A 23,257-nucleotide genomic window follows, 5' to 3' on the forward strand; every position below is an offset into this window, starting at 1 on the left:
GAGAATAGAGATAATTATATAATATTATTATATTGTAATGCATGTGTTTTTGTAAGCTAGATTTTACCAATAATTTGAGTAAATTCTGTTAGTTGTAATATTTAATAAATGAATAATAAAATGTGAAATAAATACTTGTAAATTCAAAAAAATCACAACGGTTATAATTTTTAAATGTTTTATTACTTCATTGATTGATTGATTGCTACATAATTTTTCGAGTATAATCTAGTAATAAGCAATGATAATCAAATAGCAATCACAAAAGATTCATTTTCACGATTAAGATTTTAACATAATATCAAGTCTTTTGTACCTATATAAATTAACTAAACAAGACATTAAATTCTCTTATTAATAGTAAGTCTAATTCAAATAAAAACATCGTTATGATATATTTTTTGATAGTGCACTATCGTGATTTTGCAACGTTGAAACTGTTCGTACTAAAAAATCTAAATAATCATGCAGGTATGCGAGTTAAAGGTTTTGTAGTATGAAGTAAGTAAGTGGAATTTATCAGGCGTTTGATTTTGGATATTGGTTTTAAATAATTATTTTGTTACCCATAAACTAAGTAAACTAGAATAAACTTTAGAACTGTAAGGCCAGAATTCTAAAGTTGTTTGATTTCTTATACTTTCTACTTTGTTTCTTGTTTAGAAATGAAAAACACGATATTAATTACCTAATATAAGGAGAAGGTAAAAAGGTTCAGAAAACCGTGTTTTGGATTCGTCAGAAATAATTTTATACCAAGCATAAAAGCATTTTACCAGTAATACCTGGATTTCTTAACAAGACTAAGTAACATTAATAAAATTTGATAGCTTACCTTAAATAAACCCGTAAGAGTCTTAGTCCATTGAAATGTTACATTTTTAGGCCTAACCTTGATTTTTTTAGAGGACGCAATTTTATTTTTATGATGTGTAGGGGGGGGGGGTCAATGTAAAGCTAAAACCAAGTTTGTGGGGTAGCCACCCTTGTCCCACGGCCGCCATCTTGAAAATAGGAGTTGAAATGGTATTTACGATATATCTTTTAAACTATTTATGTATTTGTTTAAAAAAAAATGTTTAAATTTTTTGTTGCAAATTAAATTTTCTACAACTTTGGTTCAGTAACTGTTTGTCGTAGAACTATAAATAACAAAGTTATAAGCGAAAATCTTCAGAAATTCGAGAAAAAAATTACTATGACTGTCTCGCATGTTGAAATAGACTCTATTTTACGATATTTTATGCGATTTTTTATGCAATAACCTCAAACAAATGTTTTTGTATAAGTATAATACTTCTAAAAATACAATGAATTCGTGTTAACTATTACTAATTATTACTAAAATATAACAATGTGGCGAAATAGAGAAAGGCCGTTTATTATAACTTAATCTCCGGAGATGAGATCGAGATGGCTAATATAAAATATGTTAATATAATAGATGATTAAAATCCTTTTGCATTATATCAAATTATGCAATTTACGGAGTTCATAAAAAATTAAACATTTTAAGTTCATTAAGAATGCACTTACGTCGTCTTTAATTGTTATTGCTATGAGCACGTTCTGTTTTAATAGAATGTGATCACGATCACGATATCACGATTATAACAATATTTTAAAGGGTTACATACCTCTATTTTGTAAGTAAATAGGTATGTGTGTAATCTAACTTATTACGATATTTGCGGATACATGGCATCCTACTTGTTGGTGTTTACATTGCGGTAATTGCAAAACGGACAGCTCATTTCAACACGTCCATTTGGTCAATATGCCTGTTAGACGACCAAAAGAAAAGTTGCATTTTATCGCGGAAATGCACGCGCTTCGATGCACCTACATACGAGTCGGTTTATAGTTTCCAAGTTGGTTCGTCGCGACAAGAAATCAGACCAAGACGATACTCAACCAACCACAGCCTGCCTAGCCACAGTCCGTATCGTACGTGGCGAAGCGGTTAATGAAAGAACAATCAAATAAAATAAAATTTTCGATTAGAAAGTGTTGTGTATACGCGCAGATTTCCGCGCCAGAACAAGTGACAGTGACAAATTCTTGTGTTTGTGATCTGTGACTTTTTTTCTTTTTGGATCATCTACATTAGAATATCGAACACTCGGTGAGAGTTTATTCATTTCTTTATCTATGCTTAGATATCAATAAGAATGATACAATAACGCTTACAAATAGAGCTAAGCTTAGCTTACATAAGTTTCCGCATATTTATATAATTCCGTTGTAATCTACGCGTCAGTTATAGGGAATATTGGAAAGTTAGTTTCTGTTTGTCTGTAAAAGTAAAAGTTTACGATGCATAGTCAAAAATACCATTGAATTTACGTGTTAGTGTAGTCGCGTCGGGCATATCAAGGTTGGAGAAAGTGACCCAAGGGGGCCGTACGCAATCGTAAACACTGTTTGAAGTTGTCTTCTGGTTTTTGTATAGTGGTTTATTTTAACCGACTGTGACAGGTTTCATTTGGTTTTTATACATGCATAGGAAAAATTCCATTAAAGTCATATTGTAAACACAGATGCAGGTTACAAATAAAAACTTCGTTTCGGATTTCCATTCGCAACCGGCTCCCTTTTATAGTGATGACTTTGTATGTAGATATATAATTTAAAGAACTATGTAGCATAAATTAACTATAAAGGGCGTCGACGTCGTTATCTATGTCCAAATATGTATTTTCTTTTAATTTTGTCGAGGATTAAGTAAAAAGGTGCATCGAACGCACGTTGCTATCAATTTATGCACAATATATTAATTATAGGTTTTACGCTTATTAATGTTATAAAAACCATGTGAAACAGGTAATTTATCTCATGATTATTCATCTGATGTATCCTGCGTCTCTGCGTATTGATTCTGTATGTTTAATTTTGATTAAAGCATGTGCTTCTGATTTTGAACACATCATCGACCTTTACCTTTGTTTTTTGTTTGATTGTACTTTATACGAGTTGCATTTGAATTTGAAATATAATATTAGTTTTATCTAATATAATGAAAAATAATGAGTTTCCTAGAAAATAATCAATAAACAATATTTTTTCATAATTGAGCCTGATTCATCCATGAATTTTCTTAATGATGCCCAATGTATACCGATTGTGTTTAAAAGTTTTCCATAATAATTGTGCTATAGAGACAAACGTTAAATCGATTGGTAAGATAAACTCTTGACTCGCTTGCTAAACGCTATAATTGATTTAACCATCAACAGTATTGCAGCTGTTTCCACGTCAATTAGACATTAGAGGAAAGACAAATAATAGAACCTGATTCAAGCTCACATATGTATTTCCTCTTTATACGTAACAAAAAAAAATATATATACAGAGCAACTGATCCGATTTTAAAAGTCACAATAATACTCATACAACCGGAGTTTTACCCCTCAAAAAAAATTGTTTAAATACATTTTATTTTATTTAAAGAACAGTGCAATTTGAAATTTTTTCTCGATTGGCTAACGTAAACAAATGCAGCATCCGGTAGCGAACGATGTAGAGATATATATGTGTATTTCATCATTTCTGTTTACTATATATTTCTTACTCCATAACGACAAAACATAACAATACGGCTTTTTAAATTCGTGGCAGTTTTCGTTCTTAAACTTCTGGAACTAAAAAAAATAAAAAAATAACATTTATTTATATATATAAAACAATATACACTTTGAATAATAACACAAAAATGATATAATTGGGAAAAATATCGTATCATAAATTCCTAACAAGACATAAAATCAAATAAAATAAAATAAAGAACCTAATGAATCCTAATGCAACCTCAAAAACTACTAAAAGCTTAAACCGACATCAATAATCCTGGCAGTTATTACGTATGTAGGTAGGTACAGGGTAAGTACAAGCAAACCCAGTGGCGCTACAACTTTTTAGCTCTGGGCCTCAGATATATCTGTTTCGTGATCATTTCATACATCAGCCTAATGTGCCGGTTTCTTCGCAATGTTTTCCTTCACTGAACGAGCAAATGCAGAAAGCCTTTTGATATTTGTATATACGCTGAAACTAGTATGCAAACACTCACATAATAAAATTAAACGAAATTATAACCTCCTTCGGTTTTTTTAAATTATGTTATATTATAAAATATGTATATAGTATACCCATATTATTCATAAACTGTAACACTCAAAGATTTATCAAAGTTTAGTCCTGTCGTGACACTGCAAATAAATGAACGTGACTAATTATTATTATTATTTAGGTTGTAAATTTAAAAATATCCTACAATATTTATTACGGCACCTATGGTCGATTGTTATTCGTATATTTTATCGATGTGGTATACCTATATATATTTTATGTAACATCATATCTACAAGTGAGGGTTTTATTGGACATAACCAATGATTTAACATCTTACCTAAGAAGTAATAAATCAAGTTACAATGATGAAATTTATAAGAGCGTGACGGTGTTTTATTTCGATTTTCGTTTTCCTCCTGTTAAGTCATGCGTGTGAAAACATTCAAACGGATATGTTATAAGGATAGTTAGGGGTATCAAAGAACATTTTATTTAACTATTACAGTACATCGCTTTGTATTTCGCTAATATACCGTTATATATTGGTACATTGGGTCGCTTTCACATACAGAGGTACCGCGTGTTATAACCTACTGTTAAACTATATTAAAATATTACTACTATCAATTATTTTTTATAACTAATTGAAAGCTTGACTTAATTTTGCTAAGTTATAAATTAACGTCACCCCTACCTTATATTGTTAAACCATGAATAATTATATATTTAAACTTGCCTCATGTATCATTCTAGATTTCTGTAGGAGCTGCTATAAGATTTGGATGACTTGTTTTTATATAATATTAAGTAATATAAGTTAGACATTTACTGTCGTTGAGTCTTTTGTAGGCAACATCATATATCTCTCATCGTTAAGGGGGCGTTTGTAGGAAATGTTTTCGTTCTACCGTTTTTCTCCGACAAAATAATATTAAAATAATATCTAATAATTTAATCCGTCAAATAACGTTGCTTTAACTTGGTAGTAGTTCGAGAGATTACCCCCAAAAAAAACGTATATATATATCTATATATATAAAAGAAAGTCGTGTTAGTTACACCACTTATAACTCAAGAACGAAAGAACAGATTTGAGTGAAAATTGGTATGGAGGTAGCTTAGAGCCAGGAGACGGACATAGGATACTTTTTATCCCGTTCGACAGCGTTCCCGTGGGACTTGACATGAAACGTCAGTCACTATAAAAAGTGGTATAACAAATAAGAATCAGACTTGGAATAATAAAACGCAAATGATAGCTATGTAATTGACGTATAATGACAGCTGTGTAATGACGTATATATGACAATTTGATATTTGTAAGAAATCAATATTCAAAATATTTCTATTAAATAAATACGTTTAATTATTTTTACAATTTACAATTTAATTATAATGATAGTGCTATTGCCCATTCGTATAAACAGTGAAGAGAACTATAAAACTCGGTATTGTCGTATGTATACAGTTCATCCAAAGAATGATGAATGTTTCTATTTGTTGTTGTTGTCGAATGACGCATTTAATCGAGTATTGGAACGGGAACGTGAATATGATCACCAGGAATTAGATTTAGTAGTTCAAACGAATGTACCCCTGTTGAAATACCAACAAAAGGAAGTTTATGATACTTTAATGAAGGCAAACGATGATGAAAATGGTGGTTTATATTTCCTAGATGCCCTTGGTGGAACTGGCAAGACATTCCTCATGTCATTAGTTTTAGCAACTGTTCGGGCGAGATCCAACATAGCGGTTGCAGTTGCTTCTTCTGAAATAGCAGCCACATTGTTAGAAGGATGCCGTACGGCTCATTCAGAATTAAAATTACCGTTAAATCTTCAAACTATTGGAGAACCAACGTGTAATATTGCAAAACACTCAGCAATGGCCAAAGTTTTAGCGGCATCGAAAATCATCATCTGGGACGAATGCACAATGGCGCATAAACGTGCATTGGAAGCACTTAACCGAACATTAAAAGATTTACGCAATGAATCGAGATGTTTTGGAGGAGCAATGATTTTACTGTCTGGCGATTTCCGCCAAATACTGCCAGTAATTCCAAGATCTACGGCTGTCGACGAAATAAACGCTTGCCTCAAATCGTCAAATCTATGGCGCTATGTGACGAAACTGCAGCTGACAACAAACATGAGAGTTACATTGCTTACTGATAAAAAAGAAGAAAAAGAATAAAGATGTAGATGACCTGAACTACATAATGGTATGCGTTTGGTGGTTAGAAAATTGAAGAACAATGTAATTTACGCTACGATAATGATAGGAAAATTCAAAGGTGAGGAAGTTCTTATTCCGAGGATCCCGATGATCCCAACCGATATGCCGTTTGAATTTAAAAGACTTCAATTTCCGATACGTCTTGCATTTGCCATGACCATCAACAAATCACAAGGCCAATCCTTAAAAGTTTGTGGTTTAAATCTAGAACATTCATGTTTTTCCCATGGTCAATTATACGTGGCATGTTCACGGGTCGGAAGACCATCAGCGTTGTTTGTTTTTGCGCCTGATAATAAAACAAAAAATGAAAAAATGTGTATCACAAGGTACTTAAGTGAAGAGCAACCTATGTACTAAAATACAGAAATAATAATGAATGATTAATGTAGGTATTTAATTTTTTTGTATATTTTCCAATAAAAAAACCCAAACTGCTTATTTATTGCCATTAAGGCGGAACAAAGTTCGCCAGGTCAGCTAGTATATATATATATATGTGTTTTTTGTGTAGTTATATGTAATTATAGATAACGATTTTAGTTTATAGGCATGTACCGTTTAAGGTAATATTCAGAAACTTAGTGCTTAGTGTCACTTTGGTAGGACAAAGATATAAAAACGACACGAATTACGACAGTAGGTACCCTATGTTATCCTTATTCCTTACACGACACACGCTGACATGGGTTTTTTACTACTGTTGACAAGCGTATAATCCACTGGTGACAATAGCAGAGAAAGTTTAAACATTAGTTGGCTAGCTTAGTTTTAAGTTTCTTTGACGATTAAACGTTGTGTCTACCCTAGGAAACCCATATAGATCCTATTTCTATATATAAATAAGGTAAAAAGCCAGTGAAAGGCACCATGCCATTATGCGATAGTTACATCACTAGCCGGTGACCAGTTTTATCTGGGACACCTCGAGTTGTTTACCCGAAATATTGAGAAATATGGACACCTAAGTAAGATCCTTATGAATTACTTATACCAATGGTTGTTCTGTGTTGCTGGATCAAGTTTTCACGCAATGGCTTCTATCTAAACATGTACATAAAACAAAGTCGTGTTAGTTATACTACTTATAACTTAAGATCGATTGGTTGGATTTTTGGTGGATTTTTCTTAGCTGTGTGAGCAGAATAAGTAATAAAATAAATAAATAAATTTTGCTAATGGAAATAGCATCTGGTGACAAAACATTGACAAAACTACGCATCATTTTACATGGAATTCCTGTCACTTCAAGAAATTCTGATCTTAGGTGAATAACCTTGAGGCTTAAGGCTTTGATCTTGATCGAGGACATGTGTTATCTCATCAAAAATATTGTATATCAGAAAGTTTCGCAATATTTGCGATAGAAAAGAGGCTTAATATGTAAAACTGCCATTCTACTTACGCAATGGCAAGCAATAAAACATTTCTGTATTTGCAAAAAAAGTTGTATTCATGTTATTGTGATGGATTAATAATTTCCTAAATCAAGTTTTACTAAAGTTAACACGATATTATTAGATTGTTAGGCGGAACGAAGTTCGCCGAGTCAGCTAGTTTTATTATAAGAATGATGTCAAAAAAATTATTATGAAACATTTTAAATTAAACTTTACGATATAAAAGTGGTTTGTTGATAATTTCTACACTTATTTTAAAAAATTTCAGTTTGCTTTACGTTTATGTATATCGGGGTAAACATTTATTTAATATTAAAAAAAATAATCGCATTCCTATTTTCTTCCTACCATATTGTCTTCAAACGGTTAAATCAAATCAGATAATTTAATTTTAGGTAATTCGCCGATAGCAATTTATAACAAATTTATTTTTACATGTCCAATATATAAAGAGTTATTGAAATAACGTGATAAAGCAAGTCGGTTTCCTAACGATGTGTTTCCTACGCCGTTCGAAAGATAGTTAAATGCGCACATCGATAGAAATTCACACATTCATTGGTGCAAAACCTGAGATACACGCTGAAGCGTTGGACAACGCTAGAACAACACTGCTCATTTTACTTAGTTAGTAAATTATCACACACACCATCATATCACATCACATCACACACATCCCAGCACACAGTCTCACAGAGTCCCAGCATATTAGAAACAGGATTAGAAATAAAGATTTTTCAAATTGCACAAATAGTTGTAGCCTAGGTAACCAAAGCGATTACAATTGAAGAAAAATATGCATAAAACATAGGAAACTTGAACACTTGTGCAAAGAAGGTCTCTATTTCTTAAGGAAAAGCCTGGTTCCATCGGAGAAACTCTGTATAATTTTGACACAGTTGGTACATCTACTCTTGCTTAAAGGTCATCCCTTTTGTTTAATCGGCAAAGCATGTATTCATCGCAGAATGATTTAGTTTCGAAATCAAGTTTAGTAATAGGTTTATTAACAAAATTTTAAGTCTTGGAAATAAATTATAACTTTTTATTTAAAATGTTGGATGTAATATGTTTGCGTCTTTATCAATGTTATGTAATATAAAAATAATTTTATATATGAGCTGGCAAAGATAGTAATAAGACTGGGGTAATGATTTTGGCCTACATATCGATCCCTACATGTTTTTTTTTTAATCAATTACAAAAATACATACACAATCCTTACAGACTATGCCAATACGATAATCATTTGATAAAATATAATAAAGTGCATATATAATATTAAACACATAATATACACAATATCGCTACTGTGCACTCTGCGAATATATAAATACATATGTTGATCGGAGACAGCATTCAGTAGGCGTAACGTTCTGGATAACGGGGATCCATGCAACAGACTGGTTCTTGCCCTTGCCTTGGTATCGTAAATAACCTAGGCCTTCACCGTCGCACATATCCCATTCAATATTATTGGCAGCCCTATTTCACATCGAAAATTGATTGGGCCAAGTTCTTTCCTGTACATATCGACGGGCGCGTGTGATTTTATAAATTAACCGTACAGTATAAAATTTGGGGGTCTTAATTTATGAAAATTTATCCGGGCAGCATAATTAAGAAAGGCACAAATTTTACGGCGCCTCGAATGTCATAGTAATTTTCGTCCCTTTAGCACTAAAACCTCACTGGTACAACCTCTCCGTCTGCCATTACTAGACTAGGTTGATTCTTGCTCTTTCGATATAAACGAAGAATTGCTTAATATAATGGATCGTCTCCAAAATTCGTTTTTATATTACGGTCGACGTATGTCTGCGTTCCGTAAACGTTTTGGCGTGTTACTCATTCGTCAGCGATGTGATACTCATGTTCTCTATCTCTTATTTTTCATCCTGTTCATTCATAAAACTATGTACTTCCTATCTCAAAAACGATTACAATTTTTTGGGAGCCCATAGCAATAGCTTACGCTCTTCCGAAAACTATATCTTTTTAATCCCATTTCTACTCTTCCTTTCTTGGCAAATCCTTTCAGGTCTCTGTGCTATGGCAACGGGTCCTTCTCTATCTTCCTTTACATAGACAAGCATTAACAAACCATCAGTCCACATCACATCCATAACTTTTGTACTAACCGATCTGGAGTTATCGGGATTCATGTGTACTTTTTCTTTTTCATGTGGTTTTTTTGCTATTGTCTAGTCCACTGTTTACATATGTTCTAATTGTCTATGCATTTTTGCACTTCTTGCGCTTCCTCGTCTAATTATTTTTTCTTTTTGTCGCAGTGGTCACCTGGAAGAGATCGCTTTAAAGCGATTAAGGCGCCAGTTGCCCTCCTTTTTATTTAATAATTTCAATTGCATTATATTCCTGTATATACAACGAAGTGCTAATAAATAAATAAATCATGCTTCGCCTTAGTATAAGCAAGGTGTCCTTACGCAAACTATTGTTTTCTGCCTTCCGATTGACTTTTTGTTCAGATAATTACTGTCATTAAAGTAAATCAAACGGTTACTTTGTATTTATGTAACTCTCATTAATAAGACAGATTCTAGTAGTCTAGTAGAATCTTAGTATCTTTCATGGTTATAAATAATTATTTCGAAAAAGTACTAAAATAAAGTGACGAGAATACAATTTCATAAAGTTGTTTCATTAAACGTATCTCGGTGCTTAATATTTCTTAGTTAAATTTCATATTTATGATTTTTTATGTCTTATTACTTTCGCTTTTTCTGTACTTACACCTCTGACATGTTAAGCATCACATAGTGGGCACGTGTACCGTTTTTTTTAATTACTTTGTCACGGTATTGCTGTGCGTAATTACTTTTCTATTAAGTCTACAAAATATACAATATGCAAAAGTACTGTGTGCTAATATGAATAAGTTCTACAAATATATATTGATTCATCTGCCATTTGATATAAATAATATTTGAGTTAGCGGTAAATGAGTAATTCCTTTGAGTTTTTCCCACATTATTTACTATGTAAAGCAAAATCTTCCTTTGTCTACAGCACAAGGTTTCTTAATAAGTTTTATGCCTTGCGTTACAGTAATTTTCCATTTTTTAATTATGATTGGCGCAATATAACGATTAATGGACTTGTTTTTTTTAATAAGTCTACTATATTATAAATATATTATTTACACTTCATTGAATTCAATCCAAGTTAAAATTAAATCTATACTGTGTATATAGTCTAACTCCTAATAAGAATAAAGTAAATTTCGATCTTTCAGGCATATTATGTTTAAAAATAAGTGAATAGGAAATAAAAACTACATACCTAATTAATAGCCAAACCTAATTTAAATTTTCTGAACCATAACATTGGTTTATTTTTCGTAAGCATTTGTTTCTTGTTTCTTTTAAATAAATTATATTTTTTCGTCATTTCAGATAAAATGGCAGCACTCAACCATAATAATAATAATAATGTACGACCGGATAGACTGCGGCAAATGTTCAGTTGGACTGGGTGAGTATCTTCCACCGACTACTTGTCCCCTTATACTTTTAAATTACTATGTCAAGAAGCATTAAAGGCATATTAATATTGTAATATCTGAATGATTCATGTATCCTAGTATGTTTGAGGAAAGTCGTGCGTAGAAAAACATACTACTTATAGTATAAATCGGAAAAAATAACAACCAATTTTATATTTTGAGAACGACGTATCTGTTGTTTTTCTCTATTGTCTGTGACATAATGATTATGGCCATAATCGTTAATTAATTTTTGATATATAAATAATTGGACGCGATAGAGTTTAATAAATTTAGTATAAATTATTTAATTTTGTTATAAATAATATCGTGATAATAAATTTCCCTTATCATTTACCTATAACTTTGTAAGGCTTTTCGCATCTCATATTTTATAATTTTCTATGCATTTCTTTTACTTTATAATTTGATAATACAAACTATTAACTATTGTAAGCACGTGCCAAAGTGTATTCTAGCTAAGTAGTCAAATCGGAAGGCATGTATGATGCAAGCAGTTATGAGATGTTGATCTGTCATGACGCAAGATCTACTTTCGCGTGTAGCCGACACATCAACGAGCACGCCTACTAACCCGAATAGTAAAGGCTTGTGCATGCAATTATAGACCGAAATGCTTGCAAACTACTTGCAATGACTACTGAACAATTGCAGATTTTATTCTAATGCGTAAATTAAAATGCATATTAATTATAATTATATTGGTTTAATCAATAGTTATTTTATAATTTACACACCATTTAAAAAATATTTTTTTTATTAGATACAATTGTTTATAATACTCATCATAAAACATCGCAATTACAGCATGAAATTTATAAGAAACATATTTATTAAGAATTATACCACTTTAAAGTGAGTTGTATATAATTATATACAACATTTATATCTTCATTCTACACTTTATCGTAGTAATGGTTAAATAAATATAAAATTATTGATGTTACTGCCATCTCTTATCAATACTTTATGTTATATTATGAATAGCGCCATCTAAAGATCTTATATAGAACTAAACAGGTAATTGATTCTTTATAACCGTGTAATAGCGATATGCGTGAATAGATGACGCTGTTATTGTACGAAATAGTTTTTATTTCAATAAATTTAAACTAAAACCAAGATGGGACTTAGTTTTATACCAAAATTATACCGCCTTTAACTTTACAACCCATCTGTTGCAACTGGGATTGTCATCGCTCTCGATTCATATTTCCGTCGCGTAAGACAACAATCTTAGGAACTCAGTCTCGGTCTTCTGGGTTTGTATCTCCATATTCAGTTGTTTTATACTATATCAATATTAATATACTGACCGCAATTCTACAAACTAAAATGACTCAAACAGTTCCAGCAAAACCGCTGGAAGTATCACGACTTTTGCATATAGCAGAATTTCACTTATGAATATAAGTACTCATGTACATATATGAAATATATATAAAATTAATCGTCCAATGGGATGTAACGTTCGTCTATGTGTAAAAGGTTCTTCTCTTGTCTTGTGTATTGTTGTGACGGGTTTCATTAAAGGGGTAACAGCGTAAAAAAATAACCCTCTTATAAATAATAATCATAAATCAGATAATTTTGAAACCTTTTCGTTCCGGGACACATATGTTTTTAATTTTGGTTTGGTTAAGAATCGTTCTACTGCTAGTTAGTAAAATATTCTTCACAGACTTTTTCAATTATTTAAAGTTGATTTTGCGAAGCTTTGATATTTACTTTAAAACGATACAGCTTCGACATACCGTCCATGTCGTTGATCTTCAAATGTCATGAACCTTTTATAACTTATGACCATTTCCCTGTAATTACCAGGTACATCCGGAACAGAATCTTAAGGACTAATTATGGTACATTTTAATACTCACCCGGACATACCAAAAATGACTGGGCCATGTCAGTAAATTATGGTTTGCCGACGTACAAGGGCGTGTTGGCTGGCTGTCCCAATTGTTTTGCAAACAATACAAAAATTTTAGGTTTGAATGGGAATGGAAGCTAATTAAACTATTAAATTGTTTAGTGAGTAATTGGTATACCCTTAAGCAAATGAATATTCCATGCACCTAAACATACATTATTTTAATTTCCTCATAGAGAAGCCTGGGAAGGCTGTCACGCATCTCGTTTTCATTGGACTATGAACTCTCGAGTCAAGGCTTATAGTTGCTTAATCTTCCGTGAGACGAGAAAAAATACAATTTTGAATTTCGATGGTATTGTTTCAAATATATTTAAATATTTTCCATGACATGGAAGGACAAATAAAGAGAAACAATTATAGTGAAAATATATATTTTGGTAAATAAACTCATAGAAAGAAAATTGTCTTATTGTAGAGTATGAGAATAATAATAATAATTTATTTAAAGAATGTTGTAGAAGAATGTACGTGCATGCTCCCATTTCACCATGCCTCCTGCTGATAGAGGAAAAATCTTTGTTTTTTATTATTATTATTAATTAACTATTAATTACTTAAAGATGCAGCTCCTTTTAAATAATATTTTATTTAGTAACATAGCAGTATTTAATAACAAAAAACAAGGCGATTTAAAAGAGTGGCAGAAAGTTTATTTCTTATCTTCCGTTCTACGCCTTAGAAGCATTTAATATGTATTTCTTTTTGACATTCATAAGTGAACATTTTGTTATTTAAATGCATTTGATTTGATTTGAGAGGAAACAATGTAATTACAAGACCATGTTCCGCTCTCTTATAAAAATAATTATGGTTTATGTAAGAACCATCGAGATATCAAATTAAAAGTCAAATTTAGATACAAAATTAACCTGCTTCAAAATAATGAGTGATTTGATATGATATAGGAAACAATTCTTTGAATGGAATATTTTTATAAACAAATGAACGACGAACAATAAACATAAAAAACGGCTTCAGAGGTTTTCGCTTCGACCGTTTGATATTGATTCTGGAATGAAACGTAAACATCCACACATAAAATAAATTGATTCGTGATTTCGATTTTAAAATAGAATTTTATAAACGTATTTCTCAACAAAGATTGTCCTCTGAGACAGCAATGTAATAAAGGGTTGTTTAATTTTTGGTATTTATTTGTTGTTTGTGGGAAACATAGTTCGATTATGTAACCACATCGTAGGTCTGATAGGCCTCTATAGCTATTTTGGTAAACATGAATCAGACTGGAATGTTATATTCAAAACACGCTAGTAAAAATATAATAATGTAAACCGATTTTAAAATGTTTTCAAGTAACTGGTATTTTAATAAATATATTTCGACGTTATACAAGGAAAGACCTCGAATCATGTGTGTGACTTTCAATATTATTATTCTGTTGGCTTTTTTTTACAAACTTAAACGTAAAACCTATATGTTAAATATTAAAATAATACTTATAGGTATATCACATTTCTCATTAATCACAGAGTTGACTACACAGAGCATAAAATGTTGAAATTTGAATTCTCGTTTATCGCTTTGAAGCCTACAAAGATTAGCTTTATGTAACTATTTAATATGCTTTGTTATGTGTTTTTTAAAATTTATTTAATATAAGTGTAATTATTTAGTTCAGTAAGCTTACAACTTCAAGAAAAAAATTGTACTAATTCTTAAAACGTACGAGTCCTGTGGAATTGTTATGTACTATGGTATCACTTAACAACAGATGCGCCTTCGGCTCGTATACATGCATATACAATATGTATACATACATACATCATAAATACCTACAAAAATATGTTATGTATGTACATAAATATGTATATTACTTGACATAATTAATGTGTTTAGTTAAGAAGTGCTAATTCCAGTAAATTGCAAGAATTTTTTTATTCGTCATTGAAGTTATTAAAGTTACGACACTTATGAAGTATCCATATTCATATAAGTACAAATTTTATTTATACAATCCTACTGAAGAAATATGTATACGATTTTATTTATTTCACACATGTATCAGTTCAATGGCGATGACGTCAGAAAACAAGTTTAGAAATATTGTTTATTGAAATCTCAACGTTTTAGGTAAAACCCGGCCGTACTGACGTTTTCAATGGCTATTTATAACCCCAATAATAATTCGAATATTTCTTATATTTGCCATGGTATTTTTGTTATAGAAACCGAGCCAGTTCTATATATGCAATTAGCAATTGCTACGAGCCGCGGATTATTAAGAATGCCTACGACGCAAATCTATGCCCCGTATTACTTACGAATAGATAAGGGTAAAAATTATCGTATTTCTGTAACTGTTTATTAGGTAACATGCATATAGGAAATGTTCATTTTTGAACGAACGAACAACTTGAGACTTAGTTCCATACAAAGGGTTATATTCTAGTCGAGTATTAGCGCTAAGCATACATTCCAAGAATCAAATACAATACGTGACTCTCTAAATATCACTGAAGTTTAAATAATTTATGTATAGATAGTATTAAAGGAATCTTTACAAATTATATGAAAAATTGATGCAAACACTGGCATTATCGTTTTGACGTATACAAACATTCACTGTATATACCACAGAGCAATACATTAATAACGACAATAATTAAGAAAGAGTTTCTGGAAATTTCTGGAACTATGGTATAATCACTAGATGTATTTAAAGATAAACTTAGCTAGGGAAGTAAAGACACTGTGAAAAGCTGATTGTTCACAATTAAACCTTCACAAACCAGAAATCGACAAGGAACTGGTTATAAAATTTAAATACGTAGATAACATTTTATGTACATATCTCAAAGATTTTTTTGTTCTATCTTATTAGTGATAATATAATATTTCGTAATTAATTATTAATTTAATTTATAATTAGAGAACGAAAAGTTATTTCCTAGTCTAATTTAAGAGATAGTTACATTGCATCTCCTGTTTGTAATAGACAATTTTATTAACGTTTTGCGACGATTATGTCAGGCACAAAGATTACTAGCCGTAAGAAGAAGCTAAAGAATTAATACTAAATTCCTAATTTTAAAAAGGCACATTTAACTATTTAGTAAAAGACGATAATTTTGTATTTTAACTATCGTTAAGTTTACATTTATTTTAAAGTCTCACATTATATTCACCATTCCTTTTTTGGCCACGTAATGAATTTAGCATATCACTCTCTGCTTGAGGTTGTAGGTTCGAGCCCCGGACCAATGGAGTATATCTGACTTACGCCCGATCCCAATAACCTCATCCCAATAATCTCAATCCACATCTGAGATAGACATCAAACAAATATTGATAAAAGTGTGCCCATAACCAATCGACAGTGTGATAGCCAACTGTCGATACAAGCTATCCATGGTTGGTCGGATCGGTATATGTGGATAGACTTTTGTATGAAAATCACAGTTCAAATTCCCAATATCCTATCTTAAGATTTAAATTACACCAGTTTTTAAACGAAAGAAATGTTGAATGTTTTATAGCGCTTAGTGTAAGACTTACAGTAGAGACTTATAGTGAAGGATGGCTATATCATTATCCTCTTTCTTAATAATTTGTTGGAACAGTGACTGGCTTAGACGTTAATGATTTAAGGAAAACGTTCAACAATTGAAATTGAAGCCGTAAAATTAATGATATCCTTAGATTTCGTTTAAGGTGAGACACTAAAATAAATTAAATGTAACACCCAGTGCCCAGACACTATGTAGCCTTTGTTTTGTGATTCTATGATTTTATTGATTTCGATGATTTCCACTGTAATTAAACGATGTAATATGTAATTGTATGATTTTGCCAATAACAAAATTAAAATATTTTCCGCTTAGCTTCTTTATCTTCCTTTAAAGTCCCTTTTATTGTCTCGTTTTTTTATATTCTTTATGTCTAAGTTAATGTAGATGTCATGAAACTCTGTTTCCACCCAAGAAAATGGGTTGAAAGTGATAGAGCCGCCCGTTACTTATGTTTTTAATTGTACTGATTTTTTGCGACGATGTTGGCCTAGTGGCTTCAGCTTGCGGCTCTCATACTTGAGGCCATAGGTTCGATCACCGGCTGTGCACCAATGGACTTTCTTTCTATGTGTGCATTAGACATTTGAATTCGAACGGGGAAGAAAACATCGTGAGGAAACCGACATGTCTTAGACCCAAAAAGTCGACGACGTGTGCCAGGCACTGGAGACTGATCACATACTTCCCATATAGAAATCTGAGGCCAAGACCTAAAAGAGGTTGTAGCGCCACTGATATTTTTTATTTTTATTTTATTGATTTTTGCAGCGAACTGTAAAATTAACGGATAAAAAAATTATTTCCTAACATTTTGATTGATATGATAAGTGTTTAAATTATACATACGAATTTTTATTAGCTACATTGTTTCTGTCTCTGGTCTCTTAAGTGAAAGAATATTCAATAATCATACTTCAATAGCATTTGTAACATATTACAATAAGCATACATAATCTGATTGATAAACGAAAAACTATACATTATTTATCAAAGATTTACACCCAATTTACTATCTGGTTAACAGCAATGTAATTTCATAGATATTGGAACCATAGGTAATCATCATCTACACAGAATATTATAGATAAAATCATAGAATTTATCGTTTCCAGGGTCATTGTTCTGTGTATTAAACGCTCAGAAACGTTGGGCAGTAAATCACCAAACGAAGTCCGCGCAACTGGTTTAACAAGGACAACCAACTCGACCATCTAAATTGCTTGAAATATCTGATATTAATAAAATGACAATTTGTACTGTCTATAAGGAATTTACTTATAAAACATTAATGCTGTGCAATCCAGTCTTAAGAGTCCGCTGCATTCTCGAGACTTATAATTACAACATTTTTTTTATGTTATATTTTTGTTAAATTACACAGATGAAACTTTAATAAACTGAAAATTTAAGAGCGAGTGTATATAACTATTTTTTTAAGGAACCAACTATGAATTCAAAGGCTGCCAACACGCTAAGGCGCATTTCTTGATAAATTTTCACGTCATTATGTGTTGCAGAATATACGAACTTTAGACTGTACCACCATGACATATTTGTACCATATGTAAATAAATTATTATTGTTGATTGCAACTGATGTAGTCTGTGGTATAATAACATAATCTCGTAACGTTATACGTTCATAGAATATGAAAGATTTCCGCCTTACATACGCTTGGAAAAGCTTTACAAGGTTTTACGCTTTTTAACATATTCTTGATATTTTTATTTTTGATATTAATCTCCTAATTTGGGAATTTAATAAATCCCCCAATACATAAACTTAGCGAATTATTTCAGCTAAATTACAGAAAATGTTACTTGTTTATATACGACAGTTAAGACGAACAGAACTGTTTTAATTACAAAAGTACACGAAAGCTATTATATTTGAACTAAAACCGAAAAACCTTTTGCTTGCATATACTTGATATCTATACTTAATGCTTACAAAAGGTGAATGTACGAATATTACGTGCAAGATCGTGATCTTAATAATCAATAAATCTACACGTTGTTGGATTGTATTTTAATTATGTTATTCATGAACATGCCTTTTATATTAATTCTTTCCAATTTCTATTATACGCGTCGAGATTAAATGAAGATCGTTCTTCTATATTTAATGCATCAGAAGGACTTCGCGAGCAATAACTAATAATGACATATTTTTTAATTTATCCAAAAAGATCGTCGTCGTCGATTTAATAATGAAAGTTCATCCAAGTTCTACCAAGTTTCTTTTTTTTTCAAATTGTAACGTTAGCATATAAATGTTCTCATGTAAGTGACTAGTCTATTATGAGAATAAATGTCTTTAAACCTAATAACACATTGAATTTGAATATTTAATAATCAAGTTCCTCTTTGTCAGCAGCTGTTAATTTAAAGGAAATATGATTTGTACAATAAGTTTGTATATTATCACAAATTGACGTTGAATTGGATTTTTAATGAAAAACTATTGTGGAATGTACATATTTTATATATATCAATTACAAATACTATAAAATAAATATACAAATTCCAATTTTAATATTCATTGCTTAGTTTTTAACTAAAATTATTAGATACAATAGTTTTAACACAGAAATCATAACATGTAAACTATTTTTGCCATTTGTTTGTTTTAGAAAATTAAACTAACAAACCACGTACTAGCATCAAAACTGCAAGACAAATTATATTCCTTTATCTCTGTTATTTCCGGAATAATATTACCATTTATATATAGTCTGGCCTTCTGTTCTCCATAAACAGAGTGGGAAAACCTACTTGCTATTCGTGCTTTATAACAAATGTTCTGGTAATTAATTTTGTTTTGATGCCACTAATTAGAAGCACAAAAAATTTATCAGCCATATAAAGAACGGCGTTAGTAATAAATTCTGCTAAAAATTAGCCATGCAACGTTTCCGCTTTGTCGTATTTATAAAATGAATGAATGAATCAGTGGCACTACAACCTCTTTAGGTCTTGGCCTCAGATTTCTGAATCTGTTTCATGATCAATTTTTAAATCTAATAGGCAAGTAGGTCAGCCTCCAGTGCCTGACACACGTCGTCGACTTTTTGGGTCTAAGACATGTCGGTTTCCTCACGATGTTTTCCTTCACCATTCGAGCAACTGTTAAATGCGCACATAGAAAGAAAGTCCATTGGTACACAGCCGGGGATCGAACCTACAACGTCAGGTATGAGAGTCGTACGCTGGAGCCTCTAGGCCAACACTGCTCATACGTATTTATAAAAACCGCTCTTAAAAATAAGAAAACATAGTTCTCGCTTAACAAAAATAACAAAATACTCTTTTTTCATGGTAGTGGTTAATAGTGCAATAATAATGCTTTATCTGTTGCAATGAAACAGGTGCAAAAATGTAATGTTACGTGAGTACATAGAGAGTCTCTTCCTGACGATTGCTGTAAAGCACTCGACACGATGAGTAAGAATCGCGCTTATACTCATAAAAAATGTTATATTTAAATGTGAAATATTTTGCCCATACCCCCGTGCTTTATTGAGGGGTTACTGACCTTCCAGTACACAATCTGATCACAAAAAAATCAAATAAATCATGCAACCTTAAACGGCAAATTTCTTTAACGACGTATACGGTACTCAGGATTTGCTTTTGTGAAAATTTCGATTTAAAATGCTTGTACTCTTTGTCTGTTTCGGATTCGAGACATTTCTGCAATTATATAAAATTCCTCCTATTCTCCTCAGTGATGAATCGATTGTAATTTTGATGAAGAGTAGATAAACGAACATTAAATACTTTTGTCATTGTTCTAAGAAAAAAATATCTTAGTTTACCTCTATGGGTATCATGGTCTTCTCTAGAAGACTAGTAAATATGTTAAACATATCAATACGAAAAATGAAGAAGTATTGTTTCAATGCGTTTAAATACTGATTTTTAAATTAGGAATTCCTCGATATGTATATATTGCTGAATGAAACTTCTTCCTTTTATTTTTTTTTTATCATCGCTGTCGCTGCGCATCACTGATATAAAACCTCTTTCAGTCCTCCATAAGGCTTAATTCCGTATTTAAGTCGAGATTCCAACGCGCTGTGTGTCATTAAGCAATAAAAAACCCGAGTTGCCGAAACCACTTGCGTCACAGCCTTACCGATTGACCGCTCTTAGTCGACAGGTTTTAAGTTAGTTCGCTGCCAGCCGCCGCCCCAGTCGCGCGCTTTATTCACAAGTTCTGTGTCTGTGTCTGTGTTTTGTGTGTGTTGTGTGTATGTATTGACAAGCAATATGCTTATAACGTAAGTGTTAACTGTAACAGGATTCTTGGGTTGAAGTGGGTTGGTATGGTTTTGAACTTTATAAGAATTATACAATCGACATTGTGTGAGAGTAATTTAATTCTTAATATTTAATACGATTAATAATTAACATACGAGTTTAATAATTGTCGATTCATTCTTATAGATTCAAAGCATATATTTTGTTATACTGAATCGCCAACAATTATTTTTATATTTGAGTTTATTTCATCTTGTTTCGTCTTCAAACTTGCTGATTTAGTATAAGCCTAGCATTATTTATGTTACTATTCATGATGCAGGAATTAACGTTTGTTCGTTATTGTTAAAACGAAGAGAATAGTCTTATAAGATTCACATAAAGCACAGAAAAGTTTCACTTTCCAATATTGCGTTGTGAACTGTCTTCTTGAGACTTCACGCTCCATATCGAATCTTATTCGAATTGAAATAGAGCCACATGACTAATAAGAAATTGTGTAACACCAATTTCTAGTCACTTAAAATCGTGTATATTTCACGTGTGTATATATGAAACACAATTATAAATACATTAAATTTAACAAGTAATTATTCATTAAAAATTTTCATTCGCCTACGACTGGAGATACATTTTTGTATCCAACGCTTAAACTGCTCGTGTATAGGAAGCCTTCGTACTAATAACTTGGACAAAAATTATGAAATGTGATGCTATTAAATGGAACTGGTTACCTAACGCCGCTCACTCGATATATAAAATTATAAGCCGTCTGTCCGTACGTATACTGGTCATGGTCAAGTGTGAGTTTCATTTTGACATGATCCGTCTCACGCATACTTAATTATATGACACAATTTATTTACATAAAGTCTTAATTCGATCGTTGAATTCGGTATTGTGCAATGTTAATTACATTGTGCTAGAGAGATAGTAGTCGATTTATACCTGCTAATATACTAACTACAAAGCCAAATCAAAACGCATCGGATTAATTATATGTATGTCAAACGGACAAAACGGACTAATTGAAATCCATAAATTTAGATTTTATAATCGTCAAAGAAACGCAGATATAGATATAATAGCTTCAAAACTATTTCGTGAAACCTTTAAGCATATAAACTAGGATTATTAATTATATTACTTGCGCTACACAACACTGTACGTAGAGTTTAAAATTTTAATAAAGGTATTGAAGGAAATAGCGGTTTGGTTGGTTTTTTGTACTTCTACGTAAACACCCATTAATATTGTAGTAGCCTAGTAAAAATGGAATGGTATAAATAAGGAAAAATAATGTGATATAATAATACTTTGTTCCGTATTAAGTTAACGTTAAAGGTTAATGGGCGTATCATTAACATAACTTAAGTTGTTTTCTGACTTTTACTACGTTACTAAGAACGGCTGAACCTTTATTTATAAATATATATTTCAAGAATAAACCCAATAAAATAATTATTAAATTATAAATTAAAAAATATATCCTCCCTCTTTATAATAAGTAAGATAAGTTTATCGTGTTAGTTTTTTTAAAAAACGCTTTTATAAATATATATATATATTCTTAGCATAAATCATCATTTTATGGTGTGATGCCAATATTATTATATCATGTCTTTTCCGTAGCAAATTGTATTTTTTGTAAGATGACGTTGCTATGGTAACGAGTTGGGTTAAATAAATAATATTAATTCGTTTCAAGGCGTATATTAAATGCTATTTGGATAAAATTATAAATTCTTCATTTAGCCTTATCAAGTATAAATATTATATTTGCATATTAAGTTTATTTATTTAATTAAAAAAATGCTCTGTTGAAACTCAAATACCGAAACCGGATGCTTATTCAAACTTTAATCTCAACGAAGGAATGTTTTATTTATCTTAAGTTAGTTTAATACTACTATTTTTACACATAATTGATGGACAATGATCAAATTATACTATAAAAGTTATAATTCGTTCTTAATTTTCTTATTTCGATAAACAGCCTGAGGTGTATTTATATAATTAACTGAACATGATCTTCAAATTTTTGGTCCCATCAAAACAAAATTCTAACACTAGGAGCGAAACTTACATTTGTAAAAGGATTTTCAGTAACTGGTTTATAAACCCCAAAACACTTATTCGTGATATTTTAAAATATTGATTTCTTTTTTTCTATAGTCTTATAGATCTGTAACACTGTTTGTCAGTGTATGAGACCATACTGTACAGATATATAGATTCCTCCGCTAAGTCAAACTCAAAATAATTTTATTCATGTAGGTAAACAAGTACAC

General features: G+C 31.2%; 1 protein-coding gene across 2 annotated transcripts in view; it reads left to right on the top strand.

Moving 5' to 3' along the window:
• Positions 1 to 1,923: 1,923 nt before the first annotated feature.
• LOC110991264 (ABC transporter G family member 23) overlaps positions 1,924 to 23,257 on the top strand; it is a 52,189-nt gene continuing 30,855 nt past the window's right edge. Inside the window, exons 1-2 of one of the 2 annotated variants that reach the window (XM_022260576.2) lie at positions 1,924 to 2,125; positions 11,132 to 11,210. In XM_022260576.2, coding sequence (XP_022116268.2) covers positions 11,137 to 11,210 — 74 coding nt within the window. In that variant the 5' untranslated portion in view covers positions 1,924 to 2,125; positions 11,132 to 11,136. Of the gene's footprint in view, positions 2,126 to 11,131; positions 11,211 to 20,808; positions 20,987 to 23,257 lie in introns of those variants that run through there. The other variant, XM_022268637.2, reaches the window with a different exon arrangement.

The sequence above is a fragment of the Pieris rapae genome, chromosome 2 (assembly GCF_905147795.1).
Source record: "Pieris rapae chromosome 2, ilPieRapa1.1, whole genome shotgun sequence".
NCBI classification, from domain to species: domain Eukaryota; kingdom Metazoa; phylum Arthropoda; class Insecta; order Lepidoptera; family Pieridae; genus Pieris; species Pieris rapae.